This window comes from the organism of the source record quoted next, unplaced genomic scaffold (assembly GCF_019419815.1).
Source record: "Pyrus x bretschneideri cultivar Hongxiangsu unplaced genomic scaffold, Pyrus_bretschneideri_v1 Contig25, whole genome shotgun sequence".
Classification (NCBI taxonomy): Eukaryota; Viridiplantae; Streptophyta; class Magnoliopsida; order Rosales; family Rosaceae; genus Pyrus; species Pyrus x bretschneideri.
Window position 1 is genome coordinate 4,844,318 of NW_025999557.1, and position 14,951 is coordinate 4,859,268.

General features: G+C 41.8%; 3 protein-coding genes across 3 annotated transcripts; all 3 read left to right on the plus strand.

The window, feature by feature from the left end:
* The first annotated feature begins 6,143 nt into the window (after nt 1-6,143).
* LOC125478655 (protein VAPYRIN-LIKE-like) lies at nt 6,144-7,648 on the plus strand. The gene has a single exon (XM_048587051.1). The coding sequence runs from the start codon at nt 6,159-6,161 to the stop codon at nt 7,611-7,613; it is 1,455 nt and encodes a 484-aa protein (XP_048443008.1). The 5' UTR covers nt 6,144-6,158; the 3' UTR covers nt 7,614-7,648.
* A 1,499-nt stretch (nt 7,649-9,147) lies between these two features.
* On the plus strand, nt 9,148-10,207 carry LOC103938788 (histone H2AX). The gene is made up of 2 exons (XM_009348833.3): nt 9,148-9,451; nt 9,896-10,207. Exons 1-2 carry the CDS (start codon nt 9,257-9,259, stop codon nt 10,115-10,117), a joined length of 417 nt encoding a protein of 138 aa, XP_009347108.2. The 5' UTR covers nt 9,148-9,256; the 3' UTR covers nt 10,118-10,207.
* Nucleotides 10,208-11,691: 1,484 nt separating this feature from the next.
* On the plus strand, nt 11,692-14,911 carry LOC103938787 (protein tas). Its single transcript, XM_048586781.1, has 11 exons — nt 11,692-11,837; nt 11,915-12,123; nt 12,221-12,309; nt 12,404-12,460; nt 12,705-12,813; nt 12,907-13,008; nt 13,104-13,168; nt 13,294-13,397; nt 13,500-13,564; nt 13,877-13,931; nt 14,264-14,911. The coding sequence occupies exons 1-11, from the start codon at nt 11,780-11,782 to the stop codon at nt 14,476-14,478; spliced, it is 1,128 nt and encodes a 375-aa protein (XP_048442738.1). The 5' UTR covers nt 11,692-11,779; the 3' UTR covers nt 14,479-14,911.
* The last annotated feature ends 40 nt before the right edge of the window (nt 14,912-14,951 follow it).

Consider the following 14,951-nt stretch of genomic DNA (forward strand, 5'->3'; position numbering starts at 1 on the left):
TCACTTGAGCAAATGTATGAGAAATCACAGAATGTGTAGCTCCGCAATCAATTAAGACTCTAGCAAAATAACCAAGAATGTTTAACGTACCCATAATCAGATCCGGGTTGTTCTGAGCATCCTGCAGAGAAATATTGTGAATACGCCCCTGGCCCTGCTGTCGTCCGCCGCGATCTCGGCTCGCCTGAACACCACGTCCCTGAGTACCACGCCCCTGACTGGGCTGTCCCGACTGTCTCGAAGACCCTGCACTACTAGTGGCAATCTCTCCCTGCTGGAACTGTCCTCCCTGATACCACTGAGATCCACCTACCGGTGCTGGAGGATACGGCATATAGCTGCCAGGATATGGAGGATAACCACCCTGGGAATAGGGGTCCTGGGGATATTGATACTGTCCCGGGGCATAAGGAACAGCATCACCCTGGTAATGGTAGGCACCACCTCGACCTGTCTGGCCATAACTACTCGGACCCTGAATCTGCTGAATCGGTGCAGGTGGGGGCATGAAAGTCTGCTGCGGCTTCTGCTGCTGACTCTGGGGACAATTCGCAGCTCGATGTCCCATCTGCCCACACGTGAAGCAACCACTGCTGCCACACCTGCACTCGCCGAAATGCCGATTATTACATCTGCGGCAAACTGGGGCCCTGCCTCGACCACCATCACCCTGTCTTTGGCATCGAGCGCCACCAGAAAACCTACCTCCTCGTCCCTGACCAGTGGCACTGAAACCACCACTAGAAGAACTCGAACTAACACCACCCCTCTTGAAGTTCTGAGTCTTACGAGGCCTGAGCGACGCTTGACCTTTACCCTTGTCATCTTTCTTCTGATTACCATCTTTTTCTTCTTCCTCACTCTCGCTCGACATGTTCTCAGAATCCTCAATCCTCAACAATATCTCATAGAAATCCTGGTAGGTCTCACAGTGGGTAGTGGTTGTCATCGAACGCCACTTCTTCTTAGTACCTAGGCGGAAACGACGAAGCATCTCCGCCGGATTACCAGCAACGTCAGGATGGTAGCGAGACAGATCAGTGAACCTGCGATAGTACTCGTTAGCCGTCATCTTCCGCTGTCTCAGCTCGGTGAACTCCTGCTTCTTACGATCAATGTACTCAGGGGGCACAAATCTCATCTTAAACAAATCCTTGAAAACGTCCCAATCAGTCTTCTCGGCTAGAGTCAAACGACGAAGCTCCTGTTCCCACCAGGCTGCAGACTCCGAACCCAGAAACCATGAGGTCGTCTCGACCCACCTCTCAACAGGAAGGTTCCCCTGATTGTGCAACACACGGAAAGTCTTCTCAATGTGCTCCAACCATCGCTCTGCACCCTCGTGACCCTCATTACCTTCGAACTTATCCAATTTCAAATTGTACATAGTTTCCAGAGGAGTCCTCTGGGGAGGGCGCAATACTGACTGAAGGGCTGTAGCAAAAACTTCCCCCAACTGAGCAACATCGGGGAAGCTAGACTCAGAAGAGCGCCGTGGTTCCCGACGAGGCGACATAATTCTGACAGAAGACACCAAAACCATTAAAATACTCACAAAAACACAGGACTGCCAAACCTAGGCTCTGATACCAAACTGACACACCCCAACCGAGATCAGGGCGTGCTGGCCGTCACACGGAGGTGACGTAACCATGTGCACGTGCGGAAGCTAATAAAATAGTAATAAAAGTACGAATAAATTAAAAACTAGCATACAAGTGATAACAACCAGTGCTAGCGTAAGTGAGACGCTAAATTCAGAGCAATAAGTCTACAGCAGTCCAAAAGAAAAAGATGCGACAACAGTACACCCGAAGGTGACCCTACAATGGTGAGTGTCTGTCAGAAATGCTAGAAAAGCCCTCTGGGAAACCACCGAACCTACTAGACCACTAGAACCTGGAGGGGCGCAAAACAAAAGTGTGAGTGGGCAAAAACAAAGCTTTTAGAAAACCATTTAATCAAATACATTCTAACCCCTCGCCGTAAAACCTGTATACTTCCCAGAAAATAAATATACGTAGTATATATGCCAATCATGCTCAAGAATATGCCAAACGTGCTCAATACTATGCCATGCCGAAATCTCATAATGATATGCAAGTGCCCAGGTATAATCATATCAATAACATGAAATCTGGCAGCCGGAGTCACCTAACGTGACCTGTACGGCTGCATCTAGAGCTCAAATCTCAAACTCAATAATTGAACCTGCCCACGAGTCGGAACCACCTAAAGTGGTCTGTACGACAGGCCTGGGTGTAATACATATATACGCTCTAGTGCTACGATCACGTGAAGGCTGTGCGAATAATCGCAGGTCACCTACGAGTCGGAACCACCTATAGTGGTCTGTACGACAGGACTGTGCACCTAACTTGGATCAAGCTGAGCGTGTGGTGCGGGAGGTGAACATCACGTGAAGGACTGTGCCCTACTCTGGGCGGGAGCACTAACACCGGGGGTGCATGTTATGAGTTCTCTAAGCATCTCAAACCACTATTGAATATAAACATGAATACCACTTACCTGGCACTTACCTGTGCGTCCACAGCACCAAATATGCATATGTATATGTATGTCACTACTATTGCATGCAATGATGCATAAACGATAATAATATGGTGCATGGCATAAAACAATTAACCCTTTTTAAACAATTTCTGGGAAATAAATGTATATAGGTATATACGGAAAAACAAAGCCCACTCACTGGTATGTGGAAGGGTCGTAGTCCCCCTGCCTCGAGTGACCACGCTCGTCCTCGGGATATATATCACCTATATGCGAAATAACTATAGAAACGTTAATTTTAAAGCACATAACCAACTTCTCGTAATAACTTCTCATACATTGCTCAATTTGGACAAATGAATATACTAACGTGCTCTACACAACCTCAGGATCACACCCAAATTTTTAGAAAAATTTTCCACCGCCGCACGCGCCGGCCAAGGCACGGCCACACGCGCAGGCACGTGCCTGGCACGCTGACGGCGTCAACTGACGCCGTTAGGAATATTCCGTCAGTTTTGACAGATTCCGTTAACGGCGTCAGGAATATTCCGTCTCCTTCTCCGGCGAACCTCCGGTGCCGTCGCCGGCGCCGGAAAATCGCAAAACCTGTAAATCGTGATTTCTCTCACGTTTTTCAACCATTTTTCACGATTCTTGAACCAAAATGAAGCCCTAGACTAGTAGAACACGTCCATACAAATTTTAAGAGGTAAAACCTACCAAATCTTACCTGTCACCAAACTCAAACTCCGGCCAACTTCGAACAGGGCGATCCCGACGTCCAAACTCTTCCAACGAAGCACTCCGAGACTCCTGGGGACTCCACCAAGCTAGCTATGAGCTTCAAAATCCCAAAAACGTGATGAAATATGTTTGCATGAATAGTACCCCAAACGGAGCTCGCGAAATCGACGTGAAAATGGTGGTTTTCTCACCTGAAAATGGTACAGCTGCACTCCTCTCTGCCCCACGAGCTCGAATGTGGTCCTGGTTCCTTCGATCTGCTAGTGTTTAGGGTGTTTGTGGGTGTGTCCGTACGTGAATAGTGAAATGGGAAGGGAAATGGGAAGAAAGAGAGCTCGGGAGAGAGAGAGACAGAGAGACAGTGAGAGTGGGAGTGACAGTGTGTGTGTGTGTGGCCCAACACATGCCACACCACACAAAACAACCAATAATGTAACGAAAACGAACTAGGGGTAAAAGTGTCATTTCACATGTACGTTTTAAATAATTTCGGGACGGGATGTCACAATTCAGTTTGACAGTAATTTGTTGGTTGAAGTAAAAGAGTGGGATCTATTGGGAATGACATCATATTTCATTGTCGAGAAGCTAGTGGTAATCGAATATTTAGAGGAAGCCAACCGTGCACCCTATCTATTTCGCTATGAGCTGAGTTCGGTATCAATTTATTCGGTGGAGTTATTTGGCAGCTGCAAAAGTTCAAATGCAAGCGCAAATTTCCTTAACCATTCGGCTTACAGGCCGAACCTCAAAGAAACTGGGGGGCTGTGTTTGGACCCAAAATTATATCATCGGCCCGTGCAATCAAGGCTGTTGAGTAGGCATACCTCCCAATCATCGGCTGGAAAAATGAAGATAATTTTATTATTGTTAAAGGATAATATTATGGTTTTATCATAATAATTATTTTTTAATTATCTATATCTTCTTAAACTAGATAAATGGTATGCGAATTATATCCTAAGCAACCAGTACGGTTCGATTTAATTTGGGATGTCTAACGGCACTTGGAGGCTAAAAATGAATTTGAAATTCATTTGATTAGGATGCATGCATGGATGAGTTTAATTGTGATGGAGGATAATGATTACTTTTTGGCTAGGCTATGATGGTGAGGAAAGACGCATAGGTAGGCTAGGCTATGATGAGATAAGTTCTGATGGGATAAAGATAAGTCAAAGTTGGAATAAAATAGGGTTAGCATGCAGAGTCTTATTTGTCATCCAGATTCGTATGTGGTCATCGTTCTACTTCTCAGAATATTCCATTACGAAGTCTTTGGGTGTAATTGAAATCTCTGCTTATCGTCCAGGCCGTGCCAAGCAAGAACTGAAACTTATAAATACAGAGGTAGCAGCAACACGAAAAGTTTCTTCAATTCAACACACAAATTGCCTTGTGCAAACCTCTCAAACATCTTGAGATTTTTTTATTTTCTTTTTCCACCAACACACTTTCAGTTTGGATAAACAGCACTGTGAAGGCAACCAGTGACATCTTCAGTTTAGATAAACAACACCGTTGCCGTAGAATCAGCTGTTCCTGGAGCACCTTCAGTTTGAATAAACAGCATTGCGTCGAAGCCAACTGGTTATCTATCAAAGTCTTAGTCGAGAAGGATTTTCGAATCCTTATTGGCAGATGTCATCTCATTCGTCATCTCGACAAAGTGAGGTGTTACAAATTACTATATTCGGCACATTGAAAGTTGAATTTGATATTGAACTTCGCAGAACTAGTAGCCTTGTCTTCAAGCTCTAGAACCTGAAGGCCGATGTGTGTTCCTTCCTCGGCCACAATCGCAAGATTAAGAAGTCAGCAGCGCGCTCAACGCAACATCAATACATTTTACTCCTCGGCCGAGCTCAGCCGACAAGTTGGCACGCCTTGCATACAATTGAAGGACGTCGTTAGCTTATTAATTACTCGACCTGTGCGCCACATAGACTTGGTAGTTTTTAGGGTCAACAATTCCATAAATGAGGAGCCTATCTTTATGGTAGAGGATCCTCGTCAGATTCTTTTCTTAAGGATCCTAAGAATCCAACAATCGTGTTCGTTCATTGTACATTGTGCGGTTAGTTTTCGTTAGTTACTATTTATATTTGAATTTTAAATTTTAAATTTTAAATGATTTCTGATCGTACGATGTATGATGAACAAACACGATTACAAGATCTTTAAAATTTCTAGGAAAAGAATCATCCTTTTCCGATCTTTATCATCTGCCGCTACTTGTTGAATTCTTGACCAAATATGATCTCACTTTATGGATATTGTATTATCAAAACATGGAGCCTGCTACGAAACCTACCTCATTGGGTCATCCCAGTTGAACTTTCAACTCTTGCATCAATCTCTCTAGAAGAACTTTCAACAGATTGGGATGACACTTCAATAGTATCTAAAATCCAACAACATTAAGTATTTTAAATCTCTTTTTCATACAATAATACGTGATTAAATTAAGATACTGATACAATGATATTTCGATTGTATGTAAGTTTTTCTCTAAATTAACTAAACACGATCACGTGCCAAGCTTCATATCATCTTACTTAAATTTTTGAAAAAAATAAGAAGTTTAGGTCTCAAACTTCAAAGTTCCATATTCAAACAAGCCAACAGCCACTCTTTCGTTGTCAAAGTCCACACCATTAAACCACTTGATTACTTAATAGCTTATCCAATAAAAAATTGAATTTACACACTCAAAAAAATAATAAATAATAAAAAAAATAATAATATTACAACTTTTGCATGAAAAGGACATAAGGGAGGAAGAAAAAGATCAAACAACCAAACCAATCACCATTTTCATCAGATATCCAAAACCCCAACACCGAATTTTCCCGAGAAAATCACTTTCCCGGAAAATTTCCAGTTTCAGTTTCGCCATGGACAGGCTGGTGAAGCCAGACGTGAAGGAAGTGGAGCTCAACTTCAAGCGAGACCAAAAGTGCAGCACAACCTTCCGGCTGAGCAACCTCATGCATACCATGTCCGTCGCCGTCTCTCTCACCACCACTAACCCATCTCTCTTTTCCTTCACTCACCCCCTCTCCATAATCCCGCCGCTCTCTTCCTCCTCCTACACCCTCCTCCTCTCTCAGCCGTCTGATGAGCCCCCGCTCTCCCTCACAACCAACCCTCATGACGTCATCAACGTCCAGGCCTCCATGCTCCCCACAGGGAAAGCCGACCAGGAGCATCTCCGCCGCCTGTTCCGCCGGCCCGGGCCTCACGTTTTCCGGGACGCTACTATACCCATCTCGTTTGTGGGTCCGCACGTGGTTGAATTTCTGATTTCTCAGCTCACCCGGATCTCGGAATTCGATTCGTTTTTTAACAAGGCGATTTCTGGGTGCTCTGGGGCTGAGCTCACGGCGTTGCTCGGTCCCGCCATAGCTTCCGGGAATGCTAATTTGGTCTCTGACCTGATTGACGCCGGTGCGGTTGTGAATCAGAGAGATTCGGATTCCGGGTCTTTGCTATCTCTCGGTGTTCGGTCCGGAAACATTGATATTGTGAAGGTTCTGATCGCCTCCGGCTGTGAAATTGGTAATTCAGCAGACGAGGTCTTGCACGACGCGGCGGCGATGAACCCGGTCGATTTGTTTGAGATTTTGTACAAGACTCTTGATGGAATTGACGTGAATTTGGTTGACAAGGAAGGTCGAACTCCGATTCATATCGCGGCCGCTCACGGCCACGTCGAGATGTTGAAGTTTTGTATTTCTGTCGGAGGCAATGCGGAGGTTATGGACTCTAGAGGTCGGAGTCCGCTTCACTGGGCGGCGGAGAAGGGGCATTTGGGGGCCGCAAAGTGTCTGTTAAATTGCTCCAATGTGAAATACGCCGTCACCAAAGACGGAAGGACGGCTTTCGATCTCGCCGCCGCGAACGGGCACACGAGCCTGCTGGGTTTCCTGCGATACGACGACGTCCTGAACCGGGCGGCAAGGTTGGACGACGCTCACGGGATAAAGAGTTGCCTTGCGGAAGGGGCAGAGGTGAACGGGAGGGACCAGAATGGCTGGACCCCTTTGCACAGGGCGGCGTTCAAAGGGAGGATCGAATGTGTGAAGGTGTTGCTTAATCATGGTGCTCTGGTGGATGCCGTGGACGATGCTGGCTACACGCCGCTGCACTGCGCGGCAGAGGCGGGGCATGTGCAGGTGGCTCTGTTGCTGGTTGCTCATGGGGCTCGAGCCAATGTGAAGAGCTTGGAGGGAATTGTTCCCACCAATTTGGACCGTTTCGACTTCAAGAACCACCCTGCTCTTTTTCAACCCTTGTGTCATGAAAAAGAGCGAGCTGAGCCGGGAAATAAACGCCTATCACGGAGCTAAACTTACGTTGTAATTGAAACGTCAATGTGATGGTATTTTGTATCGATAACACAATAATAAATGTGTGATTGACTTAAAATAGCGTCACATTGCAGATATAATTAGGTTTTTTAGTGACATTGTGATTGTCGAATTTCTTGTTACATTATGTGATCAATGTGTATATATTTGTGTTAATTTTCTGATGTTTGTACAAGGATGAAACTAGAGATCTACACGAATGTGGGCATCCTCTAATAACAAAGTCACAAATTAAAAAGTTCAAGAATGTACTCAACAAAACACTTATACAACTTATTACAATAGCCCTCGACATGTTTCATGTTTTCAAACGTTGAATGACAACTTCATTACTAATACCATCAAATCTCTCTCTCTCTATAAAAACATAATCATGTTATAATTTATCCATTGATCTCCCATCTAATTTCTCAACATAAATTTTACGGCCAAATATGCTCTTCCAACGATGACAATAGTGCATCGCAGAGTTAATACTAATTGAGTGGGGCATCCACCCCCGCTGAGCCTAAGCTAGCTCCGTCAATGTGTTTTTAACACGTGGATGAGAATGGTGATGAGTTTGAATGGTTTCTTCAACCCATGTATACTATGAGAATCAAGATTACTAGCACTTTAAATGAACTGAATTTTTTGCTTTAATTGACACGTCTTTGTTCTATTTCTATCCTTTTTATATACCTTGAAGTAATCTCACTCTGATGAGTAATGACGTGTTTACTTATTTAGAACGATTTTGATCCCCGACTTCCTCCATGTTCCTTCACCAGAATGCCTGCTAGTTGTTTCCTCTAATATCGGAAATTCAAGAGCCTCTCTAGTTTCATTGGACTTGTTACCGTAGTTGAGTTTTAAATCTTGATATGGGTGGGGAGTTGTAGTTGGAGACGATGTAGGCGTGCAAACAATGCATGTGTTGGAGACAGGATTAGCAATCCTCTATTTTTCGGGGGTCTCACTAAGACCACCAAATGAAGCATTTAGTCGAGACAAGTTCGACTTAGTCTCATTAAAGTCACTTCTTGCTTGCACCAAACACAAAATTGTAATCCTCGCTAAGCCAGTCCAATCCAATAAAGCTTAATGCAGGCAAATAAACATGTTTTTTTTTTTTTTTTTTTTTGGGAAAAGACTCTTGCAATAAAACTAGTACGGACAAACAAATGCGCCCTTCAAGTAGAAGAAAAATGACTCATGCAAGAAAATGTGCAGGTGAGCAAAACTCAGACTGGGTTAGTAAAAGTGGCCAGGCCAGCGTGATGGGGTTTTACATGGGCCTAGCACAAATACAATGGGTTTCTCAAAGCAAACCAAAGCTCACCGTTTTGGAGGAACAGTTTCGAAACTTTGAGCCATCGACGCACCTTCCAAGTTTCCCTCGTCCTAAAAATTTTCCCTCTTTTTCCAATTCCGCCAAAAATCAAATTTCCACGCTGGCGATCCGCGCCGAACCTCATCAGCCAATCAAAACACAGCACTCGCTCTTACATAAACCCACGCCCTTCCCCAAACCCTTCAAAGTATCACACACCTTCAAGCCCCACGCCGATCGCACCGTCGCTTTGCCTCTCGATTTTTCGCCGCTAGGGTTGCAGATTCCGGTCCGAATTTCAAAATTCGATATGAGTTCTCCGACCTCCAAGGGCGGCAGAGGCAAGCCCAAGGCTTCCAAATCCGTCTCCCGATCTTCCAAGGCCGGCCTCCAGTTTCCCGTCGGTCGTATCGCTCGGTTCCTCAAGGCCGGCAAGTACGCCGAGCGTGTCGGCGCTGGCGCCCCCGTCTACCTCTCCGCCGTCCTCGAGTATCTCGCTGCTGAGGTTTGTGCTCTAATCAGCTTCATTTCGATTGTTCGTTTCTCTTTTCATTTTCCGATTCTAGGTGCTGTTTGTCTTCCGTGAAAATGCTGAATCGAGTAATGTTTGTAATGCGATTTTTTATATTTTGAATCGTTCTCATTGAAAATGGCTTTTGATTGGACTCGACTTTCATAAGTTCGAAAATTTTAACAATTTCTTGCTGCGCTTTGTGTTGTTTATCTGATTTTAGACGCTTGGTGCTGTTTGGCTACTGAGAAAAATCTGGAATTGAATTCGGCTTCTGATTCGAGTTACATTTTGAATTGTTTTCATCGTGAATGACTTTTGATTGGACTCGATAATTTACTGTTAAGCTTATGTTCATTTTCTGCTTCAAGTTGCTGTTTGGCTTTTAAGAAAATGCCAGAATTGCACTGAAACGATTTGGTTCGATTGGATTTACAGGTGCTTGAGCTTGCTGGAAATGCAGCCAGAGACAACAAGAAGAACCGAATTGTCCCGAGGCACATTCAGCTGGCTGTGCGAAACGACGAGGAGCTGAGCAAGCTTTTGGGAGCTGTCACGATCGCAAACGGCGGTGTTATGCCCAACATCCATCAGAATCTGCTGCCGAAGAAGGTTGTGAAAGGGAAAGGCGAAATTGGATCCGCCTCACAAGAATTTTAGGGTTGTATTGTTGTAATCTGGAATTTAATGGGTTGTAAAATTTTGGGAAATTTCAGGCTTAATACAGATTTATTATAGTCTTGTTTGGTATCTGGAAAAGGTTGCAACTTTTTGTGTTTTAGAGCGGAATTATATTGTATTTAGGTGCGGGTTCAATTTTAACAATTTAATTTGTGAGTATTCTTGGTTTTCTGAAAAAAGCGTACTATTGGTGCAATTGAGAATTGCCCAATGTGTAATTGGATTTTTGAGAGCGTTACAAGTTTTTTTGTTTTTTTCTAATTATAAAAAATTTGAAGTTTAAAATGAGATTTTTAAAGTGTTAATAATAATTTTTTTAAAAAAAATTTAGGGCAATAGCCTTTTAAGGTTTATATAATAATTTTGAAAAGTTAATTTTTTTCGTTTGACATGTTTTTAAACAATTGGAAGTTTTTTTAAAGAAAATATTTTTGAATTTTAAAAGCATTTAAAGTTTTCCTACAAGGAGCATTAAAGTATTTTTTTCATGATTAATTTATATTTTTATTAAGAATTAATTTTAAAAATATTTTTTAGTTGTTTAAAAACACTTGCCAAACGAGAGCATACTAGCATGTGTGAAGATGCTAAATTGTATAATATGCAGTGGTGTAAAAATAATGGGAATTTTAACAAAAACCTACTGATATTGTTTATTTTAACGAAAAAAATTATATTTTTACACTCAAAAGTCAATTATGGTACTATTCATTTTACTCTTTATTTTGTCTTTATCGTTAAAATTTAAAGTTTTTAATTTATTTTTATTAGTTTTTTTAAAAATAATAGCTCTATATTTTTATAATAGTATTATTCACTTACTTTTTTTTTTTTTTTTTGAACAAACGATATTATCTTCATTAAAAGGGAGATGATAAGCTTAGTCTGATAATGAGTTAGCAATAATATGGTTTAAATTCACCATTGACGAGAATCGAATTTAAAACCTCTCATTTACAAGTGAATCGTAGTATTAAATGACACATACCTATTTTTTTTAAGATTATATTATTTACATACCCACTTTTACTTTATGCACATAGATTTTTACTACTAATTTTTTTTCAATTTATTTAATTTGACAATAAAAATTTGAGAGGAGCAGATGAAAATTAAAAATTAGTGTACGGATAGCATTGCCCACGTTTTATCAACCCACCCCCTGAAATCCCGACCAAAACAAGTATAACACTATGTTTGGATGAAGAAATTTAAGATTATTAAGGAATTTAAAAATGACGGAAATTGAAATGACGAGATTTTATTTTCTAGAATTTGTAAATTTTCTTGTTTGGTTAACCTAAAAGAACAATGGAATTGAATACGGAATTTGTTATTTTTAAACTCTCAATCATAGAAATTGAGAAATGACACCTATTTACATGGAATTTAAACTTGGGATTTGGAGGTCCCAAATTCCAAGTTTTTTTTTTCATGAGGAAATTCTAAATTTCTATATTTATGAATCCAAACAAGAGAATTGGTGTCTGTCAATTTATAAATTCTAATTTTTACCAAAATTTCACGTTTATTTTGCTCATCCAAAGTAAGAACCGCCGAAATCCGTCACTTCCATTTTCTCGTTCCCCGCCGCCCCTCTAGCAATTCACAGACTCCAAGGGAGCTTCTCCGGCGGAAGCAATGGCGGTGCCGCTCGTCAACCTCGCACCGAATCTAACAGTCTCAAAGCTCTGCTTGGGTTCGTCAAACTCTCCCTTCTCCATTTCCAATACTGTCCCTTGCATTCCCACTGAGAATCCGACTCATTCTTCGCAGGGACGATGACTTTCGGCGAGCAAAACTCGCTGCCGGAGTCATTTCGGCTCCTCGGCGGAGCTCTCGAGGCCGGAATCAACTTCTTCGACTCGGCAGAAATGTACCCGGTGGTTCAGCGAGCAGAGACTCAGGGTAGGAGCGAGGAGTACCTCGGCCGTTGGATTAGAGAGAGCAAAATCCCTCGAAACAGCGTCGTTTTGGCCACCAAGGTACTTGATAAAGCTCTGGTTCTAACAATTCACGCCAATGGTGTTATTATGTTAGATTTCTTTTGGTTTTTGATGTGGGAACGTTGTGTTGATGCAGGTTACGGGACCGTCTGGGCAGATGGCTTGGATTCGAGATGGCCCCAAGTGTTTGGATGCCAGGAATATCGCCGACGCCATTGACGGCAGGTTTGATCAAGCATATAGTTCATAATTTTAGTTCTGCTTAAGCACTTTGTGTTATGACTTGCTTAGTGATGGGATATGTAATGATTAAATGCAGTTTAAGGCGGTTGCAGACGGATTACATTGATCTTTATCAGATTCATTGGCCCGATCGGTTTGTATGTAGACTTTTTTTTTTTTTTTCAGTTGTTTGTGAAATTGGTGGAAAATTCAAGTTAATTTTAATTCTGGATATCCCATTGCTAGATATTGTTCAAAGTTTCTTTCTTGCCCCCAGCTGTATATGTGTACTTCACAAAGAAGTTTGCTTGACTTCACTGCGGTTTGGAGAAACTTGTGCTTCAATGTGCACCGAGCGTTTAGTAAAACTTTCAGCTGAGTTATGACTGTTTTTGTAGCTATGTTCCCATGTTTGGAGAAACTGAATATGATCCAACCAGACAATTTTGTTCGATTCCTATAGAGGAACAGCTGGATGCTCTTGGGAGAGCCGTTGATTCGGGTAAGGTTAGTTTCATACTGTTGGTGTTTTTCTCCTCTTTATTGCAATGTTTTGAGAACATGGTGATGGCATAATGATTGAAAAGTTCTGTTTTGTAGATCAGATATGTTGGTCTTAGTAATGAAACACCGTATGGTGTCATGAAGTTTGTTCAGGTGGCTGAAAGGAGCACTTACCGTCCAAAGATTGTGTCTCTGCAGGTTGTTTATTTGATAGAATTCATACTCTCACTCAAATGGTTACTGTATTGCTCCATCAGTTTTTGGACTAATTTGACTTATTGTTAATTTGATAGAACGCATACAGCTTGCTCTGCCGAACTTTTGATTCTGGATTGGCTGAATGCTGTCATCATGAGAGGTATTCAAGGGTTAGATTTCAGTAAAAACTAAACTATTTATCATGCATGAAACTATAGGGAAAATTTGTTTGAACTTTGACCTGCCCTTGCCCATTTCTTGAGAAAGTTCAATTCAATATTTTAGGATCAGTTTACTAGCTTATAGCCCCCTTGCAATGGGTATACTCTCTGGGAAGTATTTTTCGCCTGATGGGGGTCCACCAGATGCTCGGTTGAATGTTTTTAGAGGTCAGTTCTAAAATTTTCCCTCTAATATTTTAGAACGTAGGTGTTTTCTGCACTCTCAAGTGGTGATCTTGTATGAACGAAACTGTTATGTTTCTTCGCCAGGGAAATATTCGGAAGGGGAATCCAGATACAACCTGTCTAATCACATCATAAGAGCAGCAGCCATGGTACATATGTTCTTCTTTTAACAATTTAACTTTAATAGGTTACTGAGTCCAGGGTTTCAAAGAAATTTTAAGAAAGTTAACGAAAACACATTTTTAAACTCATATAAAAATCTGGGTACGAATATTGTAATCATACCTTTTTTCTGAATTTTATTTCGATCTCAAATTTATGCCTGACTTTGCATGCCCAGCAGTCTCTTTTAGGTGATATGTTACTTTTGTTTAGCGTATCATACGTAGATGGTGGGTGTTTCTGCATATATGCCATAGCAGTTCATGAATACCTACAGTTCTGTTCTTTTATGTTCACAGGAATACTTTAAGATTGCAGAAAAGTACAGTCTTCATCCAGTATCTCTCGCAATAGGTTTGCTCTCTCTCTCTCTCTCTCATGGTTTCTCCTTGTACTTGTCCATGTAGAACTGTTGTTTTGAGTTCAGAGAATTGATGTTGCTAATTACAACGTCTGTAATTATAAATGAAGTATTACTTGTAGATAAGTTCCGAATCTGCTCGTTCCTCTTCCCTTTTTCTTGACCTGGTTGCTTAAACCATACAGCCATGTACTGATTTCAGAATGATTGCTGGCTCTCAATTGTTGGATTAAAACCGTAGTTCTTTTAATTGCTTGAGCTAACACATCTTTTGTAGATTTGACATATACAATGTGGTTGTCCTTAAACTATGTTCATATCGCAGTTGTTTACAGTCATCGACCTTGTACTCAGTATCTACGTTCTTTGCATTTGGCAGCCTTTGTTTTGAGTCGCTCCCTCGTTGCAAGTGTTGTTTTTGGAGCAACCAAGTCGTGGCAACTTCGGGAGGTCCTAGATGGATGCAAGGTTGAGCTCACACCAGAAGTAATCGCGGAAATTAACAAGGTTCATGAAAGGTTTCCGAATCCATGCCCCTGATCACAATTCATTCTATTAAATTTCTTCCTTGTCGGGAATATAATCGTCTTGTTTCTGGTATGTATTATATCATCTGTCGGATTAGTTGAACTGCTGTTTAATGATGACATTGGTCTAGAAAAGTTCAGAGTTTGTTTCCCTCAAAGCACCTTGTAACTTACGGAAGTGCGCTTCTTCTCCCTCACCGAAAAGTAGGCCACTTGTACATTCTTCCTGCCTAGTGTCCGAAAATTTTGCCGGTCTGAGTGACCTGACCGGTGGCGTCGACTGACGGGCATTGACGGAGGTGAAAAATGTTGTGCTGTGCATCGTTAGATTCTGAGTTAACACACCATTTGACTTGCTACTTCTTTTTCCATATTTGAACTTCCTTATGCATTTATGTCAACTTTTTAATAGTCTTCAAGGAGAAAGAGCGCTTTACACGTAGTAATACTTTTCTTCTTCGTTCTAATGACGATATTTGGTCTATG